At 53.0% G+C, this 13,699-nt stretch overlaps 2 protein-coding genes and 1 long non-coding RNA gene across 3 annotated transcripts in view; 2 read left to right on the top strand and 1 right to left on the bottom strand.

Moving 5' to 3' along the window:
- The window catches only part of SMO (smoothened, frizzled class receptor), an 8,586-nt gene extending 1,654 nt beyond the window's left edge, over positions 1 to 6,932 (top strand). Inside the window, exons 2-12 of the mRNA XM_015854246.2 lie at positions 1,330 to 1,535; positions 2,103 to 2,312; positions 2,393 to 2,565; positions 2,813 to 3,032; positions 3,111 to 3,234; positions 3,311 to 3,403; positions 3,577 to 3,685; positions 3,827 to 4,012; positions 4,552 to 4,700; positions 4,816 to 4,950; positions 5,664 to 6,932. Of these exons, the coding sequence (XP_015709732.1) occupies positions 1,330 to 1,535; positions 2,103 to 2,312; positions 2,393 to 2,565; positions 2,813 to 3,032; positions 3,111 to 3,234; positions 3,311 to 3,403; positions 3,577 to 3,685; positions 3,827 to 4,012; positions 4,552 to 4,700; positions 4,816 to 4,950; positions 5,664 to 6,196 (2,138 nt within the window). The 3' untranslated portion in view covers positions 6,197 to 6,932. The remainder of the gene's footprint in view (positions 1 to 1,329; positions 1,536 to 2,102; positions 2,313 to 2,392; positions 2,566 to 2,812; positions 3,033 to 3,110; positions 3,235 to 3,310; positions 3,404 to 3,576; positions 3,686 to 3,826; positions 4,013 to 4,551; positions 4,701 to 4,815; positions 4,951 to 5,663) is intronic.
- A 1,848-nt stretch (positions 6,933 to 8,780) lies between these two features.
- AHCYL2 (adenosylhomocysteinase like 2) overlaps positions 8,781 to 13,699 on the top strand; it is a 37,144-nt gene continuing 32,225 nt past the window's right edge. Inside the window, exon 1 of the mRNA XM_015854660.1 lies at positions 8,781 to 9,167. Within this exon, the coding sequence (XP_015710146.1) occupies positions 8,823 to 9,167 (345 nt within the window). The 5' untranslated portion in view covers positions 8,781 to 8,822. The remainder of the gene's footprint in view (positions 9,168 to 13,699) is intronic.
- LOC107309846 overlaps positions 11,657 to 13,699 on the bottom strand; it is a 6,201-nt gene continuing 4,158 nt past the window's right edge. Inside the window, exon 3 of the long non-coding RNA XR_001553388.2 lies at positions 11,657 to 12,604. This is a non-coding gene — a long non-coding RNA (uncharacterized LOC107309846). The remainder of the gene's footprint in view (positions 12,605 to 13,699) is intronic.

A 13,699-nucleotide genomic window follows, 5' to 3' on the forward strand; every position in this document is an offset into this window, starting at 1 on the left:
TGGGGGGTAATGGAGCAGTGGAGTTGGGGGTATTGGAGGTGATGGGGGTGATGAGGATGAGGCGGGTGATGGAGATGATGGGGGTTAATGAAACAATGGAGTGGTGGAGGTAATGGGGTGAGTGGGGTAGTGGGTGGTAGTGATGATGGGGAGTGATGGGGTGGTGGGGGGTAATGAGGGTGATGGGGTGGTAGAGGTGGTGGGGTTAAGGATGGTAATGGGGTGGTGGAGGTGGTGGGGGTGATGGAGGTGATGGGGTGGTGGGGAGTGATGGGATGGTTAGAGTAATGGGGTGGTGGGACGATGGGGAGGTGGAGGTAATGGGAATAATGGGGCAGTGGGAGTGATGCAGTAGTGGAGATGATGGGGTAACGGGGTAGTGGGGGATAATGAGGTGATGGGGTGATGAGGTAGTGGAGAATGATGGGGTTAAAGGGCTGGTGGGGGGTGATGGGCTGGTGGGGTGATGGGGTGATGGGGTGATGGGGTAACAGGGTGATGGGGTGATGGGGTGATGGGGTAATGGGGTGATGGGTGGAAGTGGGATGGTGAGATGGGGCAGCGTGGGGTCACTGCTAATGTGGTCTGGTATGGGGCTAGGGAGTTGGTGGGGATGGTGGGGGATGATGGGGTGGTGTGAGATACAGGGGGTCACAGCATGGGGGACTATGGGGTTGTAGAGCAGTATGGAGGATGAGAGGAAGTATGGGGTGGAGTATGGGGGCAATAGAGGAGTATGGGGATAATGGGAACTATGGGGAATAATGGGGTGACGGAGAAGTGTGAATATGGGGAAAATGGAGGTGTATGCGGGGAAAAGGGAAGTTTGGAGGTAATGGGAAAGTATGGGTGTAATGATCTGGAGATCTGGCGGCATAAGGGGCTGTGGCAATAATGGGGGTTCCAGTGATATAAGGGGGGTGCTAAAGGGGTAATAGGGGGGTGGGGGAGTAATGAATGTGGGGGTTGTAGCAGGGGCTATGGGGGCAGTAAGGGGAGTGTGGGGGTAATGGGGGAGTATAGGGGTACAACGAGGGGGTGTGAGGATATTAGTGCAGTGTGGAGGATAATATGTATGGGGTAGTGGGGTAATGGGAAGTTATATGGGAGAGTATGGAGGTAATAGAGGGATATAGGGGGAGTGCAGTGAGAATGGGAGATACATGAGTGGTGGGTGGTAATGGGGGAGTGGGTCGGTATGGGAGGTCAAGGGGGAGGTGACAGAGGGCTGGGTGCAATATGGGGCAGCAATATAGGGGAGCACTGCAGGGTTGTGGGGAAAGAAACAGCACCCGTGGATGCCCCATATCACCACCATCCCCCCCCCAGGCCTGCGCAACGCACCGCGCTGCTGGGATGTGATCCAGCCACTGCTGTGCGCCGTCTACATGCCCAAGTGTGAGGATGGGCAGGTGGAGCTGCCCAGTCAGACCCTGTGCCAGGCCACACGTGCACCCTGCACCATTGTGGAGCGTGAGCGTGGCTGGCCCGACTTCCTCAAGTGCACTCCTGACCGCTTCCCTGAGGGCTGCCCGGTATGGGGACACTCGGGATACACTGAGGATATGGGGCACACTTGGGGATGTATTGGGGACACGGTGGGCACCAGCATCCTGTTGCCACACCTTCACATCCCTAGGGGTGGGTAGAATCTGGCTGTCCCCAACCTCACCACGAGATCAGAGTTCATCCTGGTGGTTTGTCATTAGAGTGCCACCTGCCCCTCTTCCTCCTTTTCTTTTTCTTCTTTTTTCCTCCTGTCTCTCTTTCTTTCACTTCCCCCTTATTTCTTTCCTTTTTTCCTTTCTTCTCTCTTATTCCAACCCTTCCTTCCCTTCTTCCTCTCCCCCTTCCTCTTGCCTCTTTTTTCCATCTCCTCCTTTTCCTACTCCTCTCTCTCCTTCCTCTCTTATCTTCTTTTCTTTCTTCTATCTACTCAGTCTTTTTATTTTCCTCCATCCCTGCTTCTTACTCTCTCCTCCCCCTCTCTTTTCCTCCTCCTCCCTCCCCTCTCCTTTTCCCTCCCCTCTTCTCCCTCCTTCTCCTCTCCCCTCCTCATCTTCTTCCCCCTTCCTTCCCCCTGACTTGCCTTCTCCCCACAGAACGAGGTACAGAACATCAAGTTCAACAGCTCAGGGCAGTGTGAGGCGCCACTGGTGCGCACAGACAACCCCAAGAGCTGGTATGAGGATGTGGAGGGCTGTGGGATCCAGTGCCAGAACCCGCTCTTCACCGAGACGGAGCACCGTGAGATGCACGTCTACATTGCTGCCTTCAGCTCCGTCACCATCTTCTGCACCTTCTTCACCCTGGTGAGCAGTGCTGCTGGGAGACACCACGTGTAGCTGGGCCCTAAAGGAGCGCGGTCACCAATGTCCCTGTCCCACCCTAGGCCACCTTCGTTGCCGACTGGAGGAACTCCAACCGCTACCCCGCCGTCATCCTCTTCTATGTCAATGCCTGCTTCTTTGTGGGCAGCATCGGCTGGCTGGCACAGTTCATGGACGGCGCCCGCAATGAGATCGTGTGCCGTGCTGATGGCACCATGAGGCTGGGGGAGCCCACGTATGTTTCACCATCATCCTTGACCCAGGACGTGTTCTTGGGAGGGCTTTGGAGTTTTAGACCAAGAGGTCTACCCTGGGTCTGGTGGGGGTTCTTGGGGTTCTAGATTGAAAGCTGTCCTCTGGGCCTAGGGGGTTCTCGGAGCTCCAGGGTAAGAGATGTTCCCAGGACTAAGGGGCATTTTGGGGCTTGGGGACAAGAGGATGTCTCCCAGTGGCCAATGGCACCCCTGTCTTGCTCCCCATAGCTCCAATGAGACACTCTCCTGCGTCATCATCTTTGTCATCGTCTACTACTCGCTGATGTCAGGCGTCATCTGGTTCGTCATGCTGACCTACGCCTGGCACACGTCCTTCAAGGCGCTGGGCACCACCTACCAGCCGCTGCTTGGCAAGACCTCCTACTTCCACCTCATCACGTGGTCCATCCCTTTCGTGCTCACCGTGGCCATCCTGGCTGTGGCACAGGTAATACAAGCCCACCTTCCCCCCCAGATCCCTGCTTGTTCAGGTGGATGCAGCCAGGTGACATCCCCGTCTCACCAGGTGGATGGTGACTCCGTCAGTGGTATCTGCTTTGTGGGTTACAAGAACTATCGCTACCGTGCTGGCTTTGTCCTGGCACCCATCGGACTCGTCCTCATCGTTGGGGGCTATTTCCTCATCCAGGGTAGGTGTGGGCGCACTGTGGGGATGGGGGCATTGCAGGTGTCCTCACTTCTGACCAGTGTGTTCCTACACCACAGGGGTCATGACGCTTTTCTCCATCAAGAGCAACCACCCTGGGCTGCTGAGCGAGAAGGCGGCCAGCAAGATCAATGAGACCATGCTGCGGCTGGGTGAGGGCAGCTCCAGCAGCACCAGTTCTGTGGGAGCTGGGGTTGGAATGGGGATGTTTGTCCCATGGATGGAGACATCCCTGTCCCACATCTTGGCACCAAGAGGCAAATTGTGTTGTTGATGGTGTCACTGGAGGTCAGACTCAGCCAGGAATGTCCAATTTCTCTTCCAGGCATCTTTGGGTTCTTGGCCTTTGGCTTTGTCTTCATCACTTTTGGCTGCCACTTCTATGACTTCTTTAACCAGGCAGAGTGGGAGCGAAGCTTTCGGGAATATGTCCTGTGAGTAGGACAGGGACAGTGAACAGGGGATGCATTGAGTGACTTGGTTTGAACCCTATGTCCCCTAAGAGGGGACCACATCCCCTGCTGAAGGTGCTGGACATGGCTGGGTGTCCCCTTCATTCATGTCTGTCCACACAGGTGTGAGGCCAACGTGACCATCGCCACGCAGACCAACAAACCCATCCCAGAGTGTGTGATCAAGAACCGGCCGAGTCTCCTGGTGGAGAAGATCAACCTCTTTGCCATGTTTGGCACTGGCATCTCCATGAGCACCTGGGTCTGGACCAAGGCCACCCTGCTCATCTGGAAGCGCACCTGGTGCAGGTGGGACCCCGGGATGTCTCCCCAGCTGCCACCCAGTGTCCCGTGGGGATATCATCGTGCCCCATGCAGCTTCCTGTGGGGATATCAGCACAACTCCATGCCTCATCCAATGTCTGGAGATGCTGGAGGTCATCTTTAGGCTTTTGGCCATTGGGTCAATGAGTTGTGTGGTCATAGTAGGTTTTGAGGATGGGTTATAGGGCGGCATGTCCCAAAAGACATGTCCTGGATATAGGATAATGTCCCATTTTGTGTCACCACAGCTCTCTGCCCCTTCTAACATCTTCAGATATTGGGATCACATCCAACATCTTAAGATGCTGGAGGTTATCACCTGACTTTTGTCCCGAGTCAACAAATTGCGGGGTCGCAGCAGGACGGGGAATGGGATGGCGTGTTGTGGTTGTAGGATACCTCCACCCCCACAGGACACCAGTGCAGTCCCTGATGTACCCCTATCAAACAGGGACAGTCCCCAGGACTGTGGCTGTGCATACCCTGTGCCATGCGCCACCACATGTCCCCCTCCTTGTCCCCAGGCTGACGGGGCAGAGTGACGACCAGCCCAAGAGGATCAAGAAGAGCAAGATGATTGCCAAAGCTTTCTCCAAGCGCAAGGAGCTGCTTCGTGACCCGGGCCGGGAGCTGTCCTTCAGTATGCACACCGTCTCTCATGACGGCCCTGTGGGTACGTGTGGTGATGGGGAGGGATGGGGCCACATCTCCCCGTTGTCCCCACCTTTGGGATGGATTTCCCTCTTTGTCCTCACCTTTCTGATGGGTCTCCCCCTTTGTCTTGGCAGCTGGTTTGGCATTTGACATCAATGAGCCATCAGCCGATGTGTCATCTGCGTGGGCTCAGCATGTCACCAAGATGGTGGCCAGGAGGGGGGCTATCCTGCCCCAGGACGTCTCTGTCACACCAGTGGCAACACCTGGCAAGTCCCTGGGAACATGAACGGGGGAGAATTGGGTGGAGAGGAACCTGATGAGGTTCGCAGAGGGCAGGTGTAGGGTCCCGCACCTGGGGAGGAACAACATCACTACAGTTTGGGGACTGAGCTGCTGGAAAGGAGCTCTGAGAAGGACCTGGGGATCATGGTTAACCAGTGGTTGACCAGTAGATGAACAGCAGCTGGTGACAGGTTGACCAGTGGTTGACAAGTAGTTGACTACAAGTTGACCATTGGTTGACAAGTAGTTGACTACGGGTTGACCAGTGGTTGACAAGTAGTTGGCTACAGGTTGACCAGTGGTTGACAATTAGCTGACTACAAGTTGACCATTGGTTGACAAGCAGTTGACTACAGGTTGACCAGTGGTTGACAAGCAGTTGACTACAGGTTGACCCATGGTTGACAAGTATTTGACTACAGGTTGACCAGTGGTTGACAAGTAGTTGACTACGGGTTGACCAGTGGTTGACAAGTAGTTGGCTACATGTTGACCATTGGTTGACAAGTAGTTGACTACAAGTTGACCAGTGGTTGACAAGCAGTTGACTACAGGTTGACCGGTTGTTGACAAGTAGCTGACTACAGGTTGATCAGTGGTTGACAAGCAGTTGACTACAGGTTGACCAGTGGTTGACAAGATTTTGGAACTCTGTGTGTTGAGCTGTGGCCGCTCTCACCATCCCTATGTCCTGCAGTGCCACCAGAGGAGCGGAGCAACCTTTGGGTGGTGGAGGCCGACGTCTCCCCAGAGCTGCAGAAGCGCAGCCGCAAGAAGAAGCGGAGGAAGAAGAAGAAGGAGGTGGTGTGCCCAGAACACCGCACCGGGCTCTCTGTGGCCCCCCCAGCCCCCAGCTCAGTGCCTCGCCTGCCCCGGCTGCCCCAGCAGCCCTGCTTGGTGGCCATCCCCCGCCGTAGAGGGGACACCTTCATCCCCGCTGTCCTCCCTAATGGTGCTGGGGGGTTGTGGGATGGTCGGCGCCGAGCCCACATCCCCCACCTCATCACCAACCCCTTCTGCCCCGAAAATGGTTCCCCAGAAGATGAGGAGAGCCCCGGCCCCAGCGTCGGGCACCAGCAGCACAACGGGGGCCCTCGATGGCCCCCTGAGCCCCTTCCTGGTGGCAGCGGGGTGACGAGGACTCGGGGTAGACGCGCCGGTTTGGCTCCCATCCACTCCCGGACCAACCTGATGAACGCGGAGCTGCTGGATGCCGACTCAGACTTCTGAGCCCTGCAGGGACCAGCAGAGCCCCAAGGGGACGATGGAGCTCACCCAACACTGGGACTAAGCCCAGCATCATCATCCACATGGGTTCAATACTCATCCCAACCCATAACGGGATTTGAGGATGGGAAGAGAGGAAAACTGGTGGGGCAGCACCCCCTGAAGGCGCTATAAGGATGTAGGGGTGAGATGGGGGGGACACTCCCTCACACCCAGCGGTGATAGGCAGCTTAGAGTGTTGATTTCAGCCCCCACTCATGGGACTTCACAGCCACCCCACAGCTAGATGGTACGTAGAGCTTCCCAACACTTTTATGGTGCCAATAGGGTTTGGAAACCATTTTTGTATACTTTATAATGCACCAAGATACGGCAGCCCAGCAGCATCTCTTACTCTCTGGGCTCTGCTGCAGGGATCCCAAAGTGCCTTTCAGATCCCAAAGGGTGCACCAACCCCCTCCCCCATCCCCCAAGCAAAGCTTTTTTAAACTGTTTTTTAAAGGAAAAAAAAAAGGAACAAATTATTATCCCAGCCCTGATGTAGGAGGACACCTGTCCTTGCTGGTGCTTTATATCTCCCCTCTTCTTTAGCCCTTTATTCAATCCGGTAGGCTCACAGCTTTTTCCCTCTCTTCCCTCCCTTCCACATCCCCCTCAAGTGACTTCCACGGGTTGATTTTTGCTGTGTAAAGCAAAACCCTTTCCTGTATCAGTATTAAACGTGCCGAGTTTCCATTTCTTATTGCTGCCCTGCCTTCTGTAGGGGTGGAACTGGGGTCCTTAAAGTGCTCTGGGGTCGGTGGTAGCTTCTATGGGAACCCCACCTCTTATGGAGAACCAGAAACAGCAATGGGAATCGCTATGGAGCCCATTGGGTGCCCTGGGGGTGTTTTGGGTGCATTAAGGCTGTTTTTGGGTGCTTTAAGGGATGTTTTTGGGTTCCTTAAGGGATGTTTTGGGTGCTTTAAGGATGTTTTTTGGGTTCTTTAAGGGATGTTTTGGGTACTTTAAGGATGGTTTTGGGTGCTTTAAGGATGATTTTGGGTGCTTTAAGGATGTTTTTGGATGTTTTAAGGGCTGTTTTTGGGTACTTTAAGGGTGTTTTTGGTTGCTTTAAGGATGTTTTTGGGTGCTTTGAGGATGTTTTGGGGTACTTTAAGGATGTTTTGGTGCTTTAAGGATGTTTTGGGTGCTTTAATGATGTTTTTGGGTGCTTTAAGGGATGTTTTTGGGTGCTTTAAGGGATGTTTTTGGGTGCTTTAAGGATGTTTTTGGGTGCTTTAAGGGATGTTTTTGGTGCTTTAAGGATGTTTTTCGGTGCTTTATGGATGTTTTTGGGTGCTTTAAGGGATGTTTTTGAGTGCTTTAAGGATGTTTTTAGGTGCTTTAAGGGATGTCTTTGGTGCTTTGAGGATGTTTTTCGGTGCTTTAAGGATGATTTTGGGTGCTTTAAGGATGTTTTTGGGTGCTTTAAGGATGTTTTTGGGAGCTTTAAGGATGTTTTTGGGTACTTTGAGGATGTTTTTGGGTGCTTTGAGGATGTTTTTGGGTTCTTTAAGGGATGGTTTTGGGTTCTTTAAGGATGTTTTGGGTGCTTTAAGGGCTGTTTTTGGGTGCTTTAAGGATATTTTTGGGTGCTTTAAGGGATGTTTTGGGTGCTTTATGGATGTTTTTGGGTGCTTTAAGGGATGTTTTGGGTGCTTTAAGGCTGTTTTTGGGTGCTTTAAGGAATGTTTTTAGGTGCTTTAAGTGATGTTTTTGGGTGCTTTAAGGATGTTTTTGGGTACTTTGAGGATGTTTTTGGGTGCTTTAAGGATGTTTTGGGTGCTTTAAGGATGTTTTGGGTGGTTTAAGGGATGTTTTGGGTGCTTTAAGAATGTTTTTGGTACTTTAAGGATGTTTTTGGGTGCTTTGAGGATGTATTCTGTGCTTTAAGGGATGTTTTTAGGTGCTTTAAGGATGTTTTTCGGTGCTTTAAGGATGTTTTGGGTGCTTTAAGGATGTTTTTGGGTGCTTTAAGGATGTTTTTGGGTGCTTTAAGGGATGTTTTGGTTGCTTTGAGTGATGTTTTTGGGTACTTTGAGGGCTGTTTTGGGGTGCTTTAAGGATGTTTTGGGTGCTTTAAGGGATGTTTTTGGGTGCTTTAAGGGCTTTTTGGGGACCCATAATGAGCCAGGGGAGGGGATCCATTGCCAGCAGGTGGCACTGTGGGTCTTCCCGTCCCCGTCCCTGTTTGATATCGGAGGAAATAACCCGACGGATCGGAGCCGACACCCCGATGTCCGAGCCCCGTTCCCCACCTCCCCATCCCCTCTTAGGCCGCTCCATCGGGGCAGCCCCCACGGCCGCCATTACGCGGCCCAGCTCCCTCCGAACTACATCTCCCAGCATCCCCCGCGCCATGGGGGCGGGAGTGAGGGCGGTGCGGCGCCGCGCGGGGGATGCTGGGAGCGGTAGTTCACTCCTAGAGCCGCTCTACTGCGAGTCGGCGCGGAGGTCGCTGGGAGTTGTAGTCCCCCCACCGCCATTGGTCGGGAGGGGATGGGGGCGGGAGGACTACGTGTCCCATCATACCCCGCGAGTGGGGGCGGGCCTTGTTGCTGTGAGGGAGGCGGAGGCGGCGGCGGCGATGTCGGTGCAGGTGGCGGCCCCGGCGGTGGAGCTGAAGGAGCTGAAGGAGCTGAGCGGCCCCATGGAGAAGGGCTGCGATGCGGCGGGTGTCCCACACCCCTCCCCGGGGGTTCCGTGTTCTGGAACGGAACGAGAAGCGGCCACGGCGGCTGAGAGGCCCCCACCGGGAGCCGTGAAGGTGCCTCAGGCCTCGGCCATGAAGCGGAGCGACCCCCACCACCCTCAACACCGGCACCGAGATGGGGGGGTCGGCGTGGGGGGGGCGGCGGATGGCGGAGCGGCGGCCGAAGCGCTGGTCAGCCCCGACGGGACCGTCAGCGAAGCGCCACGTACCGTTAAGAAGGTATTGGGGGGATGGGGGGGGGTCGTGGGGCTGTAACCCCCCACACCGGGCTGTGGGGCTGCCCCGGTGTTTGGGGACCCTGTGGTGGGATATGGGGTTCCTCCCCCTTGTTATAAGCACCGTGGTAGTGCTTTGGAAGGGATGTGACCCCCTCAGGCTGAGGCTGGGGGACAAGGAGTGATCCCCCCCCTCCCCCCTTCCCCTTTTTAACTCTCTGTGTTTGGGGATGTGGTGTTCCCTCTCCTTCACCACAAAGTGAAGCTGAGCTGGTACGTGGGGACATGGGGGGGGTCCTCTCCTTGGGGTTGTGGGTCTTGGGTTGAACCTCCTGTAACTGGAGCAGGATCACCCCCCCAATCCCCTGTAACTGGAGCCCCCCCAGTCCCCCAAACCTCCCTCAGAAGTGAGATTCTGCCTCTCAATCTGGCACAGTGGTGACAGGGTCACTCCCCCACAAGGACAACGTTATGGTTCTTCCCCCCCACCCCCTAAATAGATACCTTGGCAGTGCTTGGTGTCCTTCCCTTCCCCCCCACCTGCTTCTGTACCTGTGCATGAGGACATGGGGTGACCCTTGATGGGGACACTGCCCTATAGGTGTGCCTGGCAGGTTGGCTTCCTGTCTCCCCCGTTATCTTGGGGTCATGGAAACGCCCTGGGTACAACAGCTATTATGGGAAGGGTGACGAGGTGTCTGGCTGTGCCAGGCACGTGTCCAGCTGTACTGCTGTGTGCACAGCCTGTAGGTGTGTACATTGTTTGCACGTGTGTGTCTCCAGGGGTACCTGCAGGTACACGCACACCTATGCGAGCTGTCACTGTGTCCGTTCAGACTCTCTGTGTTCACCTCACACCATTTGGATGGGGGTCATCAATGGCTTATCTCCTTAGAATGTGGATTGGTGAACTCTTATCTCGTTAGATCTTCAGCTGTTCTTGGATTGGGAGCACGTTCGTGTCACGGTGATTGTTGCAGAAGGTTTATGGCCCTCACTGGCAGAATTTTGCCCTTCTGTGTTTAACTCAGTGCGTCTCAGTGCTGTTACGTCGAAGGGGAGATTATGAATAAGAATGGTTGGGTTGGGAGGGACTTTAAAGGCTATAGAACTATGGGATGGTTGGATTGGAAGGATCCTTCAAGATCATTGAACCATAGGATGATTTGGTTGGGTAGGAAGGGTCCTTGAAGATTGTAGAACCGTAGAACAATCAGGTTGGAAAGGTCCTTGAGGACTGTAGAACAGCTGGGTTGGAAGGGTCCTTGAAGATCACAGAACCGTAGAACAGCTGGGTTGGAAGGGTCCTTGAGGACCGTAGAATGGTTGGGTTGGAAGGTTCTGACTTGTCCCAACCCTCGCTGTCCATTGGGATGCCCATTTAGTGCGTTAATCCACTCAGGGCATTGGGCTCCACAGCTAAATTAATTCACACACAAAGCACAAGTCTGGCTTTTCTGGACTATTTTCCCATCTGCTGACCCAGAAACGTTGGGATCTTGCATCAAATCTTGCCAAATCATTTGTGGCTTTGGAGAGGGACTCAGCAACTCTTTCCAAGGCTGCCGAAGCCTTTCTCCCCCATTTTATTCCTGTACCTATTTTTCCTTCCTGTGCTTAAAATCTCATAGCAGCACATAAGGAGAACAGAACCAGTCCAGACTAAAGCTGTGTTTGGGGCCATCATTCTCCACTCATGCTGCAGGCTGGGTTTTTGGGTGAGTAACAGCCACAGATGAACTTACACCTGCAGGTGTGAGTCAGGGCCCTGAGTCACGTTGGCTGCTTGCTGTTCCAGGTTTGTGCTTGTACCACGGTTGGGTGGTAGCATGTTTGCTCATTGAGTTTGCCAGGTAGGCGGTCGTTGTGTTTTGTGTGTCCTTACATCAAGGAGTCCAAAAGTGGCGGAGCTGGTGGCTGTACTGTTGCAGAATCCCAGAACTGTGATGGTTCAAATGGGACTTCTGGAGATTCCCCTAATCCAACTCCTGGTAAAGCAGGTTCACTGTGGCAGGAATGTGTCCAGATGGGTTTTGAGTGTCTTCAGAGAAGGAGACTTAATTGGTCTTTGTGGCCACAGGACACACCCTTCCAATCCAACCTTCCATGGCTCTGTGATCTTTAAGGACCCTTCCAACCCAACCATCTCATGGTTCTATAGTCCTTAAGGACCCTTCCAACCCAACCATCTCACGGTTCTGTGATCCTTAAGGTCCCTTCCAACCCAACCATCTCATGGTTCTATGGTCCTTAAGGTCACTTCCAACCCGACCATCTCATGGTTCTATGATCCTTAATGTCTCTTCCAACCCAACCATCTCACGGTTCTATGATCCTTAAGGGCCCTTCCAACCCAACCATCTCACAGTTCTATGATCCTTAAGGACCCTTCCAATCCAACCATCTCACAGTTCTATAATCCTTAAGGTCTCTTCCAACCCAACCATCTCACGGTTCTATGATCCTTAAGGACCCTTCCAACCCAACCTCTCATGTCTCTTGGATCTTTATGATCCTTCCAATCCAACCATTCTGTGTCTCTATGATCTATAATATCCCTTCCAACCCAACCATTCTGTGGTGTGTTCCTGTGATACCTTCGCAATCTACCCCATAAACACGTGAATTCTGTGTCATGGAGCTGAGGGATTTTGTGGGAGCCCTGCACTTCATTCTGCATTCCTTGAGTGCTTCTCTCTGCTCTCTGAGTTCCTCCAACCTGCAGTCATCACTTCTGCCAGGCTGTTAAGTGCTCCCCCGAGGCTGCGCTCTCCTAATGAGCACAGCTGCTGGATGAACGCTGCTTGGTTAAATCTCATTGCTGGGGGCCATGTGCTTTTATTGCACACAACACCCCTGGGCCCATCTCCTGGTAGAGTTTGATTTCAGGAGATGCTCTGCTTGTGGCTGCTTGGAAGGAGCCAGAACCTGAATTTTGGTTGAGTAACAGGGATGGAAGTTGGGGGCAGTGCTGGGAATAACGTGACTGAAGGAAGAAAGTCATTCCAAATGCATTACAGAGTTGCAGTGGTGCAGGGCATAGAAATATCTGCTTTGCTTAGTGATAATCCCACCGAAACGCTTCACTTTCAGCCATAATTGAGTTAATTCCTTCCTTTTCTGTTAGCTGAATCCAATGGAAATCTGCGTGGGCTGCCAGGTCAACCCATGCATTGAAATGGGAGAAGGCAGCGAGCGGGAAAATGAGGCTGAGGAATGTGAGGCAGCGGGTTCTGCAGGGAGCACGAAAAGCATGAGGTCAGAAATTAGAGATATAGAGCTGTATTTGAGGTCGTTTCTCATCTGACCCCCTTCTGCTTTCTGCCTTGAAGCACAAGTGTAATGAGTGAAACGGAGAGCGGGGCAACACGTGGCTCCGTGACGTGGTGACATTTGCAGGGACTCTGCTGCTGACCCGGTGACACCGTGCTCTTTCCCTGCCTGGGACAAACAGAACATTAGAATGGTGTGGGATAAGCAGGGATAAGCCTGGAAGCTCACACCGAGGAAGACGTGTGTTGCTGCTGTTGCAAGGTAACTCCGCTTAGTTGTGGCTCACGGAATGACAAAATTAAGGTGCTTGCCAACAGGTTTGGGCTTTCTGTTCTGAAATGAAGCAGCGACCTTTTTCCTGGGATACCTCAGGGTTCAGCAGGATTCCTGCTGGATCCCATGAAAGGAGAGGAGAGCAGTCCCTGGTTATGCCTTTCTCCGTGCACTTTGTGCCTTCCCTGCAAGGGGGATCCAGCACCGGTGCTTCTGCTGCTGACATCTGAGGTTCCAGAGTCAATGAGAAAACCCCTTTTGTTTTCCAGCAACTCCTGTTTCAAGTAAAGCTCCTGAGTATTTCATTCTGATGCATGAGGTATTGGTGCTCTGTGTGCTTTCAGCGTGCTGAGGAGTTTGTTTTGGATTCCAGCAATGAAAAATATGATATAAATAGGAACAGTTGTGTGCGCCCTTTGCTTCTTAGGCAGCAGTGCATTGTAGAGGTGCTGGGCTGAGGGCATGTTGTGGCTTTATGATCTTTGGGTTGGTATTCCCAAACTGTGACAGGGCAGCATGAGAAGAGCAGTTGCCATTCTGTAATTCTATGATCTTTGAGGACCCTTCCAACCCAACCATCCCATGATACTATGATCCTTAAGGACCTTTCCAACCCAACCATTCTATGATCTTTAAGGACCTTTCCAACCTAACACAACCATCCTATGGCTCTGCTGTCTTTTAAGGACCCTTCCAACCCAACCATCCCATGATGCTATGATCTTTAAGGACCCTTTCAAACCAACCATCCTATGATTCTGTGATCTTTAAGGACCTTTCCAACCTAACACAACCATCCTATGGCTCTGCTGTCTTTAAGGACCCTTCCAACCCAACCATCCCATGATGCTATGATCTTTAAGGACCCTTCCGACCTAACACAACCATCCTATGGCTCTGCTGTCTTTAAGGACCCTTCCAATCCAACAATCTGTATGGCTGTATGATCTTTAAGGACCCTTTCAAACCAACCATCCTATGATTCTGTGA

The sequence above is a fragment of the Coturnix japonica genome, chromosome 1 (assembly GCF_001577835.2).
Source record: "Coturnix japonica isolate 7356 chromosome 1, Coturnix japonica 2.1, whole genome shotgun sequence".
NCBI classification, from domain to species: Eukaryota; Metazoa; Chordata; class Aves; order Galliformes; family Phasianidae; genus Coturnix; species Coturnix japonica.